We start from the raw sequence: 13,856 nt of genomic DNA, 5'->3' as shown, positions 1-13,856 counted from the left end.
TAATTGTGGAATCATCACCGCTTATGGGCACAGTAATACTTCTGGTATATTTAATCACGTCTACTGCCTTGAAATATCTAATCGTTTTTCAAACAACCATTGAAATGTAAAGTTATAGTGTATATTAATCACTTATATTTGTGTAAAAAATACTTTAAATGTCTACTGGTACTTTAATAGTTGTTTTCGATAGTTTGTTTAGGGGTGCTAAACTCTAGAAATATGACTATTCCGATTCTAAAAAAATACAAATACGTATACTCATTTTATTCCCCTAGGACTTTTAGGGCGATTTCAAACTAACCGCGCGGCTGTAGCGCGGCGGTCGTGTAGAAAGGTAAATCCATATAAAAAGACACGTGGAGCCACACGGCCCTTAGCAGCAAATTCTTAGGTCTTTTACATTAGCATCGATTATCTTGAGGCAATTTTTTTTATTTACAAAGTTAATTCGTTTCATTTCTTTCTGTTTACAAAGCAGCGCGCGTCCAGTGCTGTTGCCGAGCTATACCATACGGCTAATTTGAAATGACCCTTAGGGAGTGCTAACATCGAAATTGTGGGAGATAGCTAAGCTGCGCGCAGAGAGGTTGTCAAGTGTTGTAATATTTCGGATAGCCCTTTTGAACCCGAGTTGCGCAAAGCGAGATTTGAAATATGAAGTGATACTATTTTTCCTAACCCGCCACTAAGCTTCCTCTCACATTTTTGCGATTACGCGCCATAGTCTCAAGAACAAACCTAAGTTCGAGCATAAGCTATAAATTAAGGCATCTTTAAAAATGTTCAAATAAATGTTATCTGCCAATTAAAGAATATGACAGTCCATGCATAGTTTATTAAGACATTCTTTTGTTTAGGTAACTTTTATTTGTGACTTTCGTGTTTGGTCGCGCTATACTATGTTCGACGCAGGGGCGTTGCTACTGCCGTATCAGTAATAGGGGGTCCCGAACTTTGAGGCCCCTCTTGTCCCATACCTACATTAAACTAAGCAGACGCCCAAAAGTTCGCACTGTTCTGAAGGGCCCCCAACAAATTTAGATATAGGGCCCCCCTAAGGCAAACTACTCTACTACTATTTACTCAGTTATCGTTAAATAGGCTCTAAGTATATGTTTGTTCCAGGTGGCATGGATAAAGTCAGACTCAAAGGCGATCCTGGCATACCACACACACATGGTGGCGCTGAACCCACGTCTCTACGTCACTTACAACAACCACAACACGTGGAAACTGCACGTGAGCAACGTGCAGGCCAACGACTCTGGCACCTATATGTGCCAAGTCAATACAGACCCTATGAAAAGTCAGGTGAGACTGTTAATCCACTGTGTGTGATGTGATATCAGATTTATCGAGCACTAGTTTTAGCTTTATCTTTTTAAGGAATACAACTCCCACTTCGCACAGTCAGATACAAAATTAAGTGAACAAATTCAATGCTCTTCTACACATTAACTTTGATCGAGATTTTTTTTTTTTAAACTTAATCCTTTGAAGTTTAATTTAGTGAATAAATATCGGTTTTTAACATGGAGACAAAAGTTTAAAAGCGATTTAAAATTCGCTAAACTACTTTTGTGGCTGACTGTACACTACAGGCCATTAACGTCTCCAACCTTAAAGTACTTGGGGTGCCAGCTCAGTGCCATCAACTTGACTAAGACCATAAAATACCAGAACCCAAAGTTTAATTTGAACAAAAAAAAACACACTATTATTACCTTTGTCACTCAACAATTTTTCACATATTATGGTTTTTCAAATATAATTTTAAATGAGCATCAAACTTTGTGATGCGATACCCGCTGTGTATAAATAATAATTTGGACCCCCTTATTATCTTTATTTTATGGACCAACATTACACGTAAATTCTAAACACTTACACCCCCTTATTCATAGACGTTATTTATCTAAGGCGGACCATTGCTGTGATAAGAAGTCTATTTCTCAGCTTTGTTTATCTGACAGCCAACTAGATTCAACTTGTATCTCAATATTAGCCAATCACAACGGCCTTATGTCTACGCACTGCAAAGGCTGCCATGCCGTCAGCACTGAGAAACAGAGTGATTATCACAGCAATGCTTCGTCCTTAGATAAATAACGTCTATGAATAAGGGTTTAACAAATATTTTTTTATACTACATAGAAACAATCTAGTAGAATAAATGTAATTCAAGTGAACGAGGTTTTCAGTTATAGTCGACACGATATACGAACACGCGTCTTTCTTTCTATAGACATCACTTTTCTTGCTAAAATTACTTATGTTTTTGTTTCTTCTGAGATTTTGATAAATGTATTACAAGAGAATTTGCGGTCAAATTCTAGAAAAGGCGGCGTAGAGACCTCTACTTTGATATGTTGACGTTTGAAAAAATTTGGTGCTTTGGAAACAAAATACAGAATCTCATGAATCAAAACTGATAAAAAAAACACTGACACTTTATAAATAAGCTAATTTAAATAAAATAATTTATAGGGTGCTCATAAACACTTAACCTAAAATAACAAATCGAGTTTTTTTTATAAATAAGTGTACGAAATGACGTCTATAACTCACCAGTAATTTATGAAACATATAATTAATTACGTTATTTGTTATAAAACCTTTTTAATTAATATTACAAAGTTGTTTGTATTAAAACCCATAAATATAATTTTTGTGTATTTTCTGAATTGTAATAATAAATTTAATAGAGCGAAAGAACCGATAAGTATTTTTTATTTAGTAATAAAATATATAACATTATCTTATGTATTGCAAATAATTAATCTATATTCTATTGCATCAAGATTCCACGGCTATTTGCCTACAAAGACATTGTATAAAGAAATCTGTAAAAAACTTCTAAGACTTCGCGTCATTTGACCTTAATTATAAATACCTAATAAAAACAATATCGTGATACTTACTTCTTCGTGAATAAATTAAATTTTGACATTAATAATACGCATTCAAGATGAGCATTTGTCTAAAACAGCTGTTACCTCACAGACAATTATTATTTCTTGTCATTTCGAAAAATAAAATTTTGTTACTTAAAATATTGTCAAGTATTTTTTATTGTATTAATAATATAATTAATAATTTATTTTATTATATAATTAATATACTATTGAAGGTACAATGTAATTATAAATAAAACATTGAAATATTAATAAAAATAAAATATTCCACTCCCGTACACCGTGGCTTGGAACAAACCTTATCTGTTTATACAAGGTCATTTTGACATTGTATTACCAAATGAAATCACATATACGTCTGTCCGTCTGCTAACATTGTGTCAAAAATAATAAATCATTTCGCCAAAAATCCCGATTACCTTTTCTGTTTTTTTTTTTAACATTTGGTAGTTTTATGCGAGTAAAGTTTGTGGAAGTGTATTTCTAATTGAAAGTATGATGTTGCTGCTTCGACAAAGTATCTCCGTGTAGTAGTAGTGGCCTTAGGTCATATAATATCAAAATTACTTTTTATAAACATTTATTTTGTTCAAGACTTAAATTTTTTTATTTACATCTATTGTTAGAAAAGTGTTGTTTCCAAGAAGACTGGTACATGGTTTGATTTATTAATGCAATGTGAAAATGGCCCTGTATAAAAAACAGTTTGATTAAACATATGCATAATAAATATACATTACAAACCTATCGTGGTAAAATGCACGCTTATCAAATCTTTATAATTGTGATGGGGGACAAACGTACCCAAAACCTCCCCACCCCCACCCCCTACCACTGACTAACCAAGAATATAGACACGATTAGCATGGTCTCCCTCTACAACTCGATAATACATACATTCCCGCATTCGATTCATTTGGATAAAAAAAAACTTTATAATTGTCTAATCGTAATTATCTTTACAGATGGGACACCTCTCTGTGGTCATACCGCCAGATATTGTCGACTCAGTGACTGAAGGCAGTTCTGCGCAAGAAGGCGGCAGTATACGATTGACGTGTACCGCGACAGGCGTTCCTCCTCCAACTGTGTTATGGCGTCGGGAGGGAAACCGGCCTATTGTCTTCAGACATGATGGAGGCAGGGAGAGGAAAGGTATTTGCTTCTTCTTTTTTCTTCTCTATGTTCAGTGTAGTAGATTTCAAATTTAATTTAAATATATTAAATTTTACGAGGTGATAGGTGGACATTCTGCAAGCGACGTTCTTTGATGAAAGAAATAGCTTTATTGATAAACATCACGTCTCTTGTGCTTTAATTACTATACGACAAATGGAAAATGTGCTTTCTAGGTATATAAGCGCCAACATAATTAGGTCCACATTAACGTGGAGAAGGGAAATATCAATTTACCCTCTCCTAGAATTGATCACGCTAATGTATTGTATGCGCAGTCATTTTTAACTAAATTAGTTCAAAATTAAATTCAGAACTACTGAATAATAAGTAACAGAAACATTTTACGTTACATTATTTGTACTTCTTTTAAACTTTTTCCAAGACGCCTTAACCGATTTTAATAAAATGTATAAAGTACGAGCTTCTTAGTACTAAAAGACGGTCCTGCTCGGTCATATCGTAGGAAAAAATGGGGACGCGTTTTTCCTGACTTTCTTTATTTGGTATCCGACGTTAATATAATGCGCCAGATACCTCGACAACTTTTTAGACGCTAGGAACTAAAAAGTATTACATTATCACTTTGATATTTTATAAGCAGTTGTTACCATCTATATTATTTTATTTTTATTTATTTATTAGGTTTTCCAGCAGACTTAACACTACGGTTACAATAATTTTAATATTATAACTTATAGCTATAATTTAAGCCCAATTCAGGAAAAAACAACATGTATATAATTGAATCTAAACGTGACTTAAACGCAGCAAATTAAACACAATAAAATATGTTAGGAATATGCAAAAATTATGAACATGAATAATGTGTTTTTAATAGTCTTGACCATTTTTATAACAAATCGTTTTATATAGTTCACAATATTAAACAATAATAACCGTTACTGCATCAATATGCACTGTTTCGTAGTTATTAGCCACCACGAGATTTATTTATTCAGATAAATGTACTAGTGTTATAATAAATATTAAATAAATATATATACACTAGTTGCGAAGGCGACAAAATACAAAAGACATGTTAAAAACATGCTCTCATATAAGACGCAATTACTATCTACATTCGGTATATAATACGATAAGTAAACACATTTATTAAAATATTGGGGGCATGCCCTGAAACCTTGCGAGTAATACATGCCCTAACACATTTAAAAAGGTTGAGCCAGTTTAATGATGTGCATGCAATCGCGAAAAGCTTCCGTTTGCCATATTCTTCGCCGCTTTAATATACAGTAATGTAAGACATAAGAGGTTATAAAACCGATGTTATTTTGAATATTATTCGACAATATTTATTCCTCCGCGCTGACATTTTCTTATATCTTTGTGAAATAGGAGTTTCGATTCAGCGATATTAAAATGTTTTGTTTGATTTATTGAGTGCCACCATTCTCCTTATTACATGGTTGTTGCTATATGGTTTCTTAACTTACTGTGAAATGAGGACAGTAAGTTGTTTTTGGATAGCAATATAGCTGTCTAAAGAATTAAGATTCTTGGTTATAGTAAGAGAGCGGGCAAGGCGATTAACATATTTTGCTATGAAGTTTTATTCATTCTTTATTTATATGGGGATCTTAATCATCTTAAACAAGACGGAATGTCCACAGCTACAGGATCTCCTCTACTGAATATGCATTAATTTATTTTGGGCCGTTAATCACATAGCCTTCTAGCAAAGATTTTCAGTCCGACGTGTTAATAAAATTAGTAATATCACTATACCATCATTATTATTCTACGATATGATCCCGCAAAGCCGAATTTCGGCGGCCAATCAACAGAAATCAGCCAAGTTCGCAGGAGATATTGTAGTGCACAAGTGTGTGCAAACGTTTGTGCTATAAACTATTTTAAATTGTGTACAAAATTGTTATTACATACCTACGCTATGAAACGAGCTGAAAGAATTTTTATTGTACAATTTCAGTAAATTCTGGAATTTTCTAGCACACTTAGAAGCGTACGGGTTAATTTATTTCATTATGATACTAAACACAGAAACGGTATTACGCATTAAGTTAAGGGTTATTGTATTGTTTTATGTAGACTAAAAGTATAAAAAGAAAATGTGAACTTTAATATGAATGTAATATGACACATAACTCTTTTTAATGTATGTAAAATTCACACTTACATGAATCTCGACACAAAAAAGTAATTCAACGTCAAAATATCTATTTAGAAGTGATGAACATCATCTTCATCTTCAACATCATTACCTTTGGACAGTAGCTTCTACTCTTTATTAAAAACCTCAGACTGAGTGCCGTGCAAATTTGTTTCCTTGTCAGTATAAAACCTTGTCAGTCGACAGTCCTTCTGGGTCCCACTGTGGACTTTCAATGCAGGGAAAGGCGTCACTCCGGGCTACCAACAGGATCAGAGAGGTATGTTTGTCGTGCTCCTATAAAAGCAAAAAAATATTTAGAATGTGACACTACCAGCAGCTGTGAGCACATGACCACTATAATTTAATTATATTTCATGACTTGACGATACAACAATGTCCACGATGAAATAAATATCGATAATCAAATTACATAACGACACAGGATACTATTTCCAATTATTTTTTACTGATCGGTTTATATGAATCAAATACCAACAGATTGTGTTACGGAACAAAATTATTATTTACAGGTGACAAAATTCTTAGGCTGTTTCTTGTCCAAAGAAGTAACTACATCTGCCTTCATCTAAATAAAAATATCTCTTCATAGCCTTGTATGTTCTATCTACTTTTTCGAGTGCAAAATATAAATATCTTTTCATAGCCATGTATGTTCTATCCATTCTTTCGAGTGTTAAGGCCCTATTGCTATTTAAACCTATTAAAAATTAAACACAGTTCCCAAGTTAGCCGCGTAATTAAAAAAAAAAACAGATGATTAACGTTTGTTAAATCAGATACATCAATATATTGCCGAATACTTCAGTACATAATCATCGAACTGTCTAAATTGTAATACGACTGAACCCAGGCTCCATTTCTTAACCACATCATGCATATTTAACACAGTGTATGTATAATGAAGAAATGCAATCATATTGCATTGTCTTGTGGTTCACAGTAATCAACGGTCTGTATTGTTGTGCATAATGAACTACGCCAACGGTAGATTCAATTTAGAGAATTGTTTCTAATTCTGCCCATTTATTTCCCCTGGGTAATTAATTTTTTATTACCATGTTCTATTACTCTCGTATCTAAGTTTCTAGTTTTATAGACTTATATAGGTCGAGAGTAATTATTGTAATTCGTAAGGATTTTACCTGTTTATGCAAACGTTGCTTCATAATCAATTTTTCATTTGTTTATTGACCCACCAATATTTAGTATCACTATAAAAAATAATAAAATATTGTATTAAATCGTAAACAGAACTCGATTGACGTAAAAACTACTAAGTACATTCTTTAAGCACCTCTTATGTTTGTTCCGGTTGGATACTATTTGCGCGAAAGAATTTTTCATTTCATTCGAGTTGAACATTTTTTTTCAAAATAGTTTAAAGTGCAAATGAGGACCTTTCAGATCACGACGAGATTTTAATATATTTTTAAAAATGGTTTGAGTCCGTGCTGTTTTATTTTTATTTTTTTATTTGTTTTTAAATACCGATGCTTTCCTGTTACTCTAGAGATGTAAAAACGATTTAAAATTTAAAGAATTGAACAAAATCGTACGTACGTAAAAAAATGTACGAAAAGATAAACAGCATGTAATATTTTTTCTATGGATTTGGTACAGTAAGGTACTTTATAAACATAACTGATAACACAAACCGGGGCATTACCTCTGTCGAACACAGAACAAATGTAAAATTAAACTTTACTGATGATGCGTTTCATAATGGGTGTGTGGGGTTTTTGGATGTTTAATTTCTCCAAACATTTTCCTTATTCCTGTTCATTTCGTGGTCACATACCCCATCACTTACCATGTGATGAATAGGCTGTCGATCTTATACTATAAAAACCAGAACGGATTAATATTAACAACACTACGTTGTGTCGCGTAAAATATAAGGTTAAGTAAAAACTAAACAACACATATCACGCCTTTATCCCTGAAAGGGCAGGCAGAAGTGCAAACAGAGCACCTACTTTTCACCGTGTGTGTTCAGTCTCGTTATGTGATAGGGGGCGAGCTTAACGCCACATCGAGCACAAATTCCAAGATCCGGGCTGTTACTACGCAGAAAATCCCAAATATCATCTGCCCGACGCGGGACGCGAATCCAGGACCTCAGAGCGGTATCATTCCGCGCACGCAATATAACTACACCATTGGGTAGTCTTAAATAACAATGCTATTGAAACTGTTAGTAGGGTTCAGTCTTTATAAGAAGTGTTAAATTGCGGCTCCTCCCACTTTATTATGGTTTGCAAGTACAAAGGTCTTCCTGAGAGATTCTTCAGGACAAAATATCTTATCTTATACTAATATTATAAATTCGAAAATTTATAATTTTTTATGTTTAAATGTTAAACGCGGAAACCGCTGAACGGATTTGGATGAATTTTGACTACAGATAGACCATGTCCTAGGTTAGCATATAGGCTACTTTTATCTCGGTAATTAGCACCTGTGGAAAGTATTTTGATTTTTAAATGGCATTAGTGTCATGCAAATGGCGACATGCTTCGATACAATGATTTAGCCACTATTTTACTAGAAAAGCTTTTCACACTGGAGGGAGTCGTGAGCAAACACCTAGTAATCTATATCTTAATGAAGAATTTTATCTATATGCGCGCGTAAAATTTCAAAACCTTTCAGCGCTTCCTTTATTTACATTAACCAAACATTCAATAACATACAACCGTTCACATTTATAGTATTAGAAAGGTCAGTAAGATATATTTATAGATCCAATTTATTATTATTTGTGAATTTACTTACTTTGTTTTTGATATTAATTTGTGTGCTATTGAGGCATAAATATTCGTAAATATTTTAATATTGTAAATTAGTATAATTATTGTATCTACAATATATTACCGGTCTCTCATTGGCAAGTAAATAAATCGTTTAAATACGCTAACAATTAAAATGTAAATGTTTGAAATACTTTAACATATGATCGCTGGCAGCAATTCACATATCGTTTTAACGGTACGTAAAAATAGTGAATGCGCATTCAAAAGGTGAAAAACCGTCGTTTTTAATGAAAAGTTAAGTTTTTTTACATTGCGGGTGCTTCGCTGAAGCATCATGTATACCTATCGAAATGTTTTCTTTGCATCGGCTGTTGAATGAGCATTGTCGTTTTTGGAGTTAACGTATTTTTTGATTTTTCCCGTACTTATATTTTTCATCTAGTTGTAAAAATATGTCAAGATAGACAGCGTACCAAAATGTTTTCCGAAACACGCACGTAATGTTTTCATTTAGCATTCAAACTTAAATAAATCGGCCATTAGTTTTTACTATCTGGAATCACAATTTTGCCCTCTATCGATTGCCACAATTCACTTTTTCACGCATGTTACATAAACGTTTTGGCTTAGAATTAACCGGCCGTCTCCCTATCGTATTTCTTCTCTCAATAACAGTGCCGAAGGATCCATATAACGCGAATCCTATTGGCATTCCTTTCGTAATTTATGTAAAATTTATTTATTGTTAAATCGATTTTCCAGACTGCATGGGTTCATCTAACACGGTACTTGTCGGCTTTCCTTTCGTAATTTATGTAAAATTTATTTATTATTAAATTGATTTTCCAGACTGCATTTATGCACATTATTAGGACCTATAAGTAGTTTCGGGTTCTCTTTCGAAAAATTCCACCCTTCGTCACTGCTGGATAAGCTTGAATCATACATATTACAGAAAGCAAACTTAATATTTATTCTGGGAATGGTACTCAGCACCTTCCATTCAACGATAATCCTGCTACCAAAAACAGAGGCCAACCATCGGACCGCCTATAAAATCAGCTGTTAAAATAAAAACCAGACATTCAACACAGTAATTAATATTAATCATTGTAAGGTAATTATCAACTATAATGGTTACTACGATTTATCTTATGTATACACGAAGACTTAATCCGTTAATCCCCAAGGGTAATTAAAGGCGCAACTGGTGCAGCCGCCTTCCCCCGTGCATATTCCGTCCCAGGATGTGATAGGGGTCGAGCCTACCGTCATATTCGACACATATTCCAGACTCTGGGCTGATACTTACTGAGTAAAAAACTCAATGTCACTTTGCCCAACCTGGAGATAGAACTCGAGGCCTCAGCACTTCATTCATGCTGTAATAAAACTACGCCACTAAGGCAGATTTACCGTATGTACCAATACTCTAATTACTCACAAAGTTTGAGTTTTAATATTTTTAATATAGTCATCGCGTGTGAGTTTCTATGTGCTGTTTATATGAACTATTTTTGCGTAACAACTAGCCATACAATTTTAGAAATAACACAAACTTGCAAATTTTATGTCTTAAATTTCCACTTATCAATAACAGGTTAATAGTTCGACTACTTATCTTTTAAATATGTATGCAGTTTCAATTGCCAGTTTTCAGTTTCATTGTATAATATTTTAAGAATTGATTACTGTATCGGCGATACATTACATAGCACTTAATACTTATGTCATTAGAATAAAATTACGATTTCTCTCATGACGTTTTCCTTCACCGAACTCGTAAAAGCCCGATAATAGTACAGAAGTAGACAACTTAGAATGCACTTGGGCATTTTTTAATATATTAAAATGAATATATTGTGGTCTCACCTATCTGTGGTAATTAAATTCTCATATGATAGTGACATTGCAAGCAGAAGTGTGAATTTTTATTTATTTATTTAATTCCGTTTAAAAGGACATTAAAGCCAATATAATTACTGAGTATTTATTATTTTAAATAGAAGAAGCCGTGCATTCAAGTACAGTCAGCAACAAAATTAACTTAATAAATTTAAAACGCTTTTGCACATTAACTGCAATCGAAATATTCGTTTTTATTACTCTAAAATAAAATAAACCTTTTAAATTTATTTAGGAAAACAACGATTAAGTATTAATAAGGTCAAAAAAGTTTTAAGGCAATTTGAAATTTAGAAATACTTTAGTTACTTTTTTGGCTGACTGTACAACAAATATAACTTGCTGTATTGATTATGGGTAGTTGTAGCGTTAACAATCAGACGAACGCATTGGACATGCTATTAAGTACAATAAAGAAACAAATTTATACAATAAAGAAAATAAAAATATTTCCGATTTACGTTCTTAGTTGTTTACTACTGCAGAAACACTAATGTACAGAGGCAAACAAAGTCGTTTTATAAACGACTATATCCATATTGACTGATTTATGGTGAAGTAATAGTTTTTACGCTGTTATTTCAACCATTTATCAACTGTACTTTGCATGATTCAAGCCACACGATCAAACACAGTTTTATTTACAGCCAGTACCGGTTTTTATCTTTATTTTCAATATTAACAAAGGAGTTGGCAATGGTGCGATTAGGACGTAGTTTTCCAAGGCATTTCCCTTCCATAATATACTGGGTATAAATTCAATTCCGGACGAATTATGAAATGGAAAAGATGTCGCAATCAGTTACTTGACCTCGTTACTTATGTTAGTAATGGAATATGTAGCAGAGTAACGCTCTTAGAATTTATAAACTGGACCGTTTATTTACTATTAGCAGAGTTTACGCTACATCAAATATACAAGTTACACCATTTCTTTTGTTCTTGTTACTTTTCCAACGTTATGGAAGCCACAATGACATAAAAAATCAGCCAGCTAAATTAATATAGGTAATATAAAACCTTCAAAATTTTACTTTATCGCTAATAATATATTTTAATATAATAAATAGCCAAAAAATCACTTCAAATTTAAAACAAGCCCGATCTTCAATGCGAACTGTTACTCTAAACACGTTGCAAAATGCATTACTTATTCAGGTTTTTTAAACAATTTTGTTGGATGTGCAATATTTTTTTCAAACGTAAAGGCAATTCTGACTAACTGCTGAAGCCTGTGACACAAAGATAACGGACACGATATCCACATAAAACTGTCTCGACTTGAGTTTTATGGGTAGTTATAGTAGGGAACATACCAATAACACCCTTATTGTGAGATGGAAAGTGCGAATCATTGTCGCTTTTATTGCTATGGTAGGATGGCGGGCCTACCTCAATACAATTTTTTCACCTTAAATATACTATAGTGGCGTTTTGAGTTTGTCCGATAGTAATATTTGAACAAAAGAAATGTAAATTTTTTTGAAAAATTTAATTTAATATATAATCGAGACGTCACATTTTTCTAAAAATCGCTTCAGTCAGTTACCCTCATCCGTCGATTTATATTGATCCGCAGATTTCTGAGAACTGGTAATGTGCCGAATTAAAATTATTTAACAATATAAAAAAATATATGAAACCTTTACCAATGCCAAGAAAATCTACAAAAAGGCGATATTGGTAGCATATTACATATATATGGATCGTGGGAACCTCTAGAGGAAAGTAACATCATCCAGTTGATGGTAAAATTAACCGAGTTATTTCTTTTGTGCAAGAAACATGTCTAGCGCCTTCATATTAGAACAAAGAAGGACAAACATCGAAAATACAAGTGATTAACATTATTCGAAAAGTAAATATTATGCAATAATGAGCTTTATAGTTATTAAATAATCACACCAAATATTTTAATTAACAAAATCGCGAACTATTCATTAGCTAGGCATGACGATGTATGCAATGGTGTTTAATTTAATCGTCACAATTCAATTCGTTTATGATAATGTGGCGCCATTAGCCGATCCTATGACTGGATTGTGGGGATGTCTTCATACATATTATAATTTATTTACAAATTATTCGAACTGCATCTAGTGAAATCATGTTGATGCGCTTTAAAATTGCCTAACTAAGCTACATTTCAATTAATAGACATATTGCATAACTTCTAACCTGTAATTAAACTACTATATCTCATAGAATTGACTTACTGTTAGACAACGCAGGGACTGAACAGAAGACTACAGAAGCATGAAATTGTGCGCAATTCATCCCCTAAGGAGTAACTACGATGTAGGCAATGAGAAGTCCCATTGGTCACACGACTGGTTAATTATAATTAATCGATTAAATGCCTAATGGCACTGATTCATGACATAAAGGTCATTGATTCCTATGGCGCATAATCAACTTTGTGGACTTTTAAAAACAAAAAAAAAATTATGGATAAGATTTAAATTTGCACCTTATTTAGCGACAGTACAGACACAATTTATTACACAACTAGGTGTAGCTCACGTCTTCGCTCGTGTGAAAAGCCTTTCTCGCTACAAAAATCCCTAAATCACTTTGCGATTCATAGTTTCATCGGTATACCCAAGCACCATCTACTAAAAAAAAATCAATTATTTTCTATGGGAGCAAATTACCGGATAAAAGATATCCTATAATATTCTACTATTCCTATCCGGGTCATGAATTTCATCCAAATCTGTCCACAGGTTGTTGTGTTTACTTCTAACAAACATCTGAACATTCCCACAAATATTGGTATTTATAAAATGAGTAAGAAATTACATTGAAGCTTTAAGTTATAACATTTTTATTATTGTAGGCGCAGTGTTAAGTCTGCTGGAAAACCTAGTAAATAAATAAATAAGAAAGAAGTGAGATTAGATATTAAAATGATAGGAGATAACCTTGTAATCGTCAAGAGGACAA

General features: G+C 33.0%; 1 protein-coding gene across 2 annotated transcripts in view; it reads left to right on the top strand.

Annotated features, from left to right (window-relative positions):
- Positions 1–13,856, top strand: part of LOC115445018 (lachesin) — an 87,848-nt gene that overhangs the window by 44,900 nt on the left and 29,092 nt on the right. For both annotated transcript variants that reach the window (XM_030171069.2, XM_030171058.2), the window contains exons 3-4: positions 1,129–1,314; positions 3,884–4,073. In XM_030171069.2, the coding sequence (XP_030026929.2) occupies positions 1,129–1,314; positions 3,884–4,073 (376 nt within the window). The remainder of the gene's footprint in view (positions 1–1,128; positions 1,315–3,883; positions 4,074–13,856) is intronic.

This window comes from Manduca sexta, chromosome 21, assembly GCF_014839805.1.
Source record: "Manduca sexta isolate Smith_Timp_Sample1 chromosome 21, JHU_Msex_v1.0, whole genome shotgun sequence".
Classification (NCBI taxonomy): Eukaryota; Metazoa; Arthropoda; class Insecta; order Lepidoptera; family Sphingidae; genus Manduca; species Manduca sexta.
This window is presented reverse-complemented; position numbering and strand designations above follow the sequence as displayed.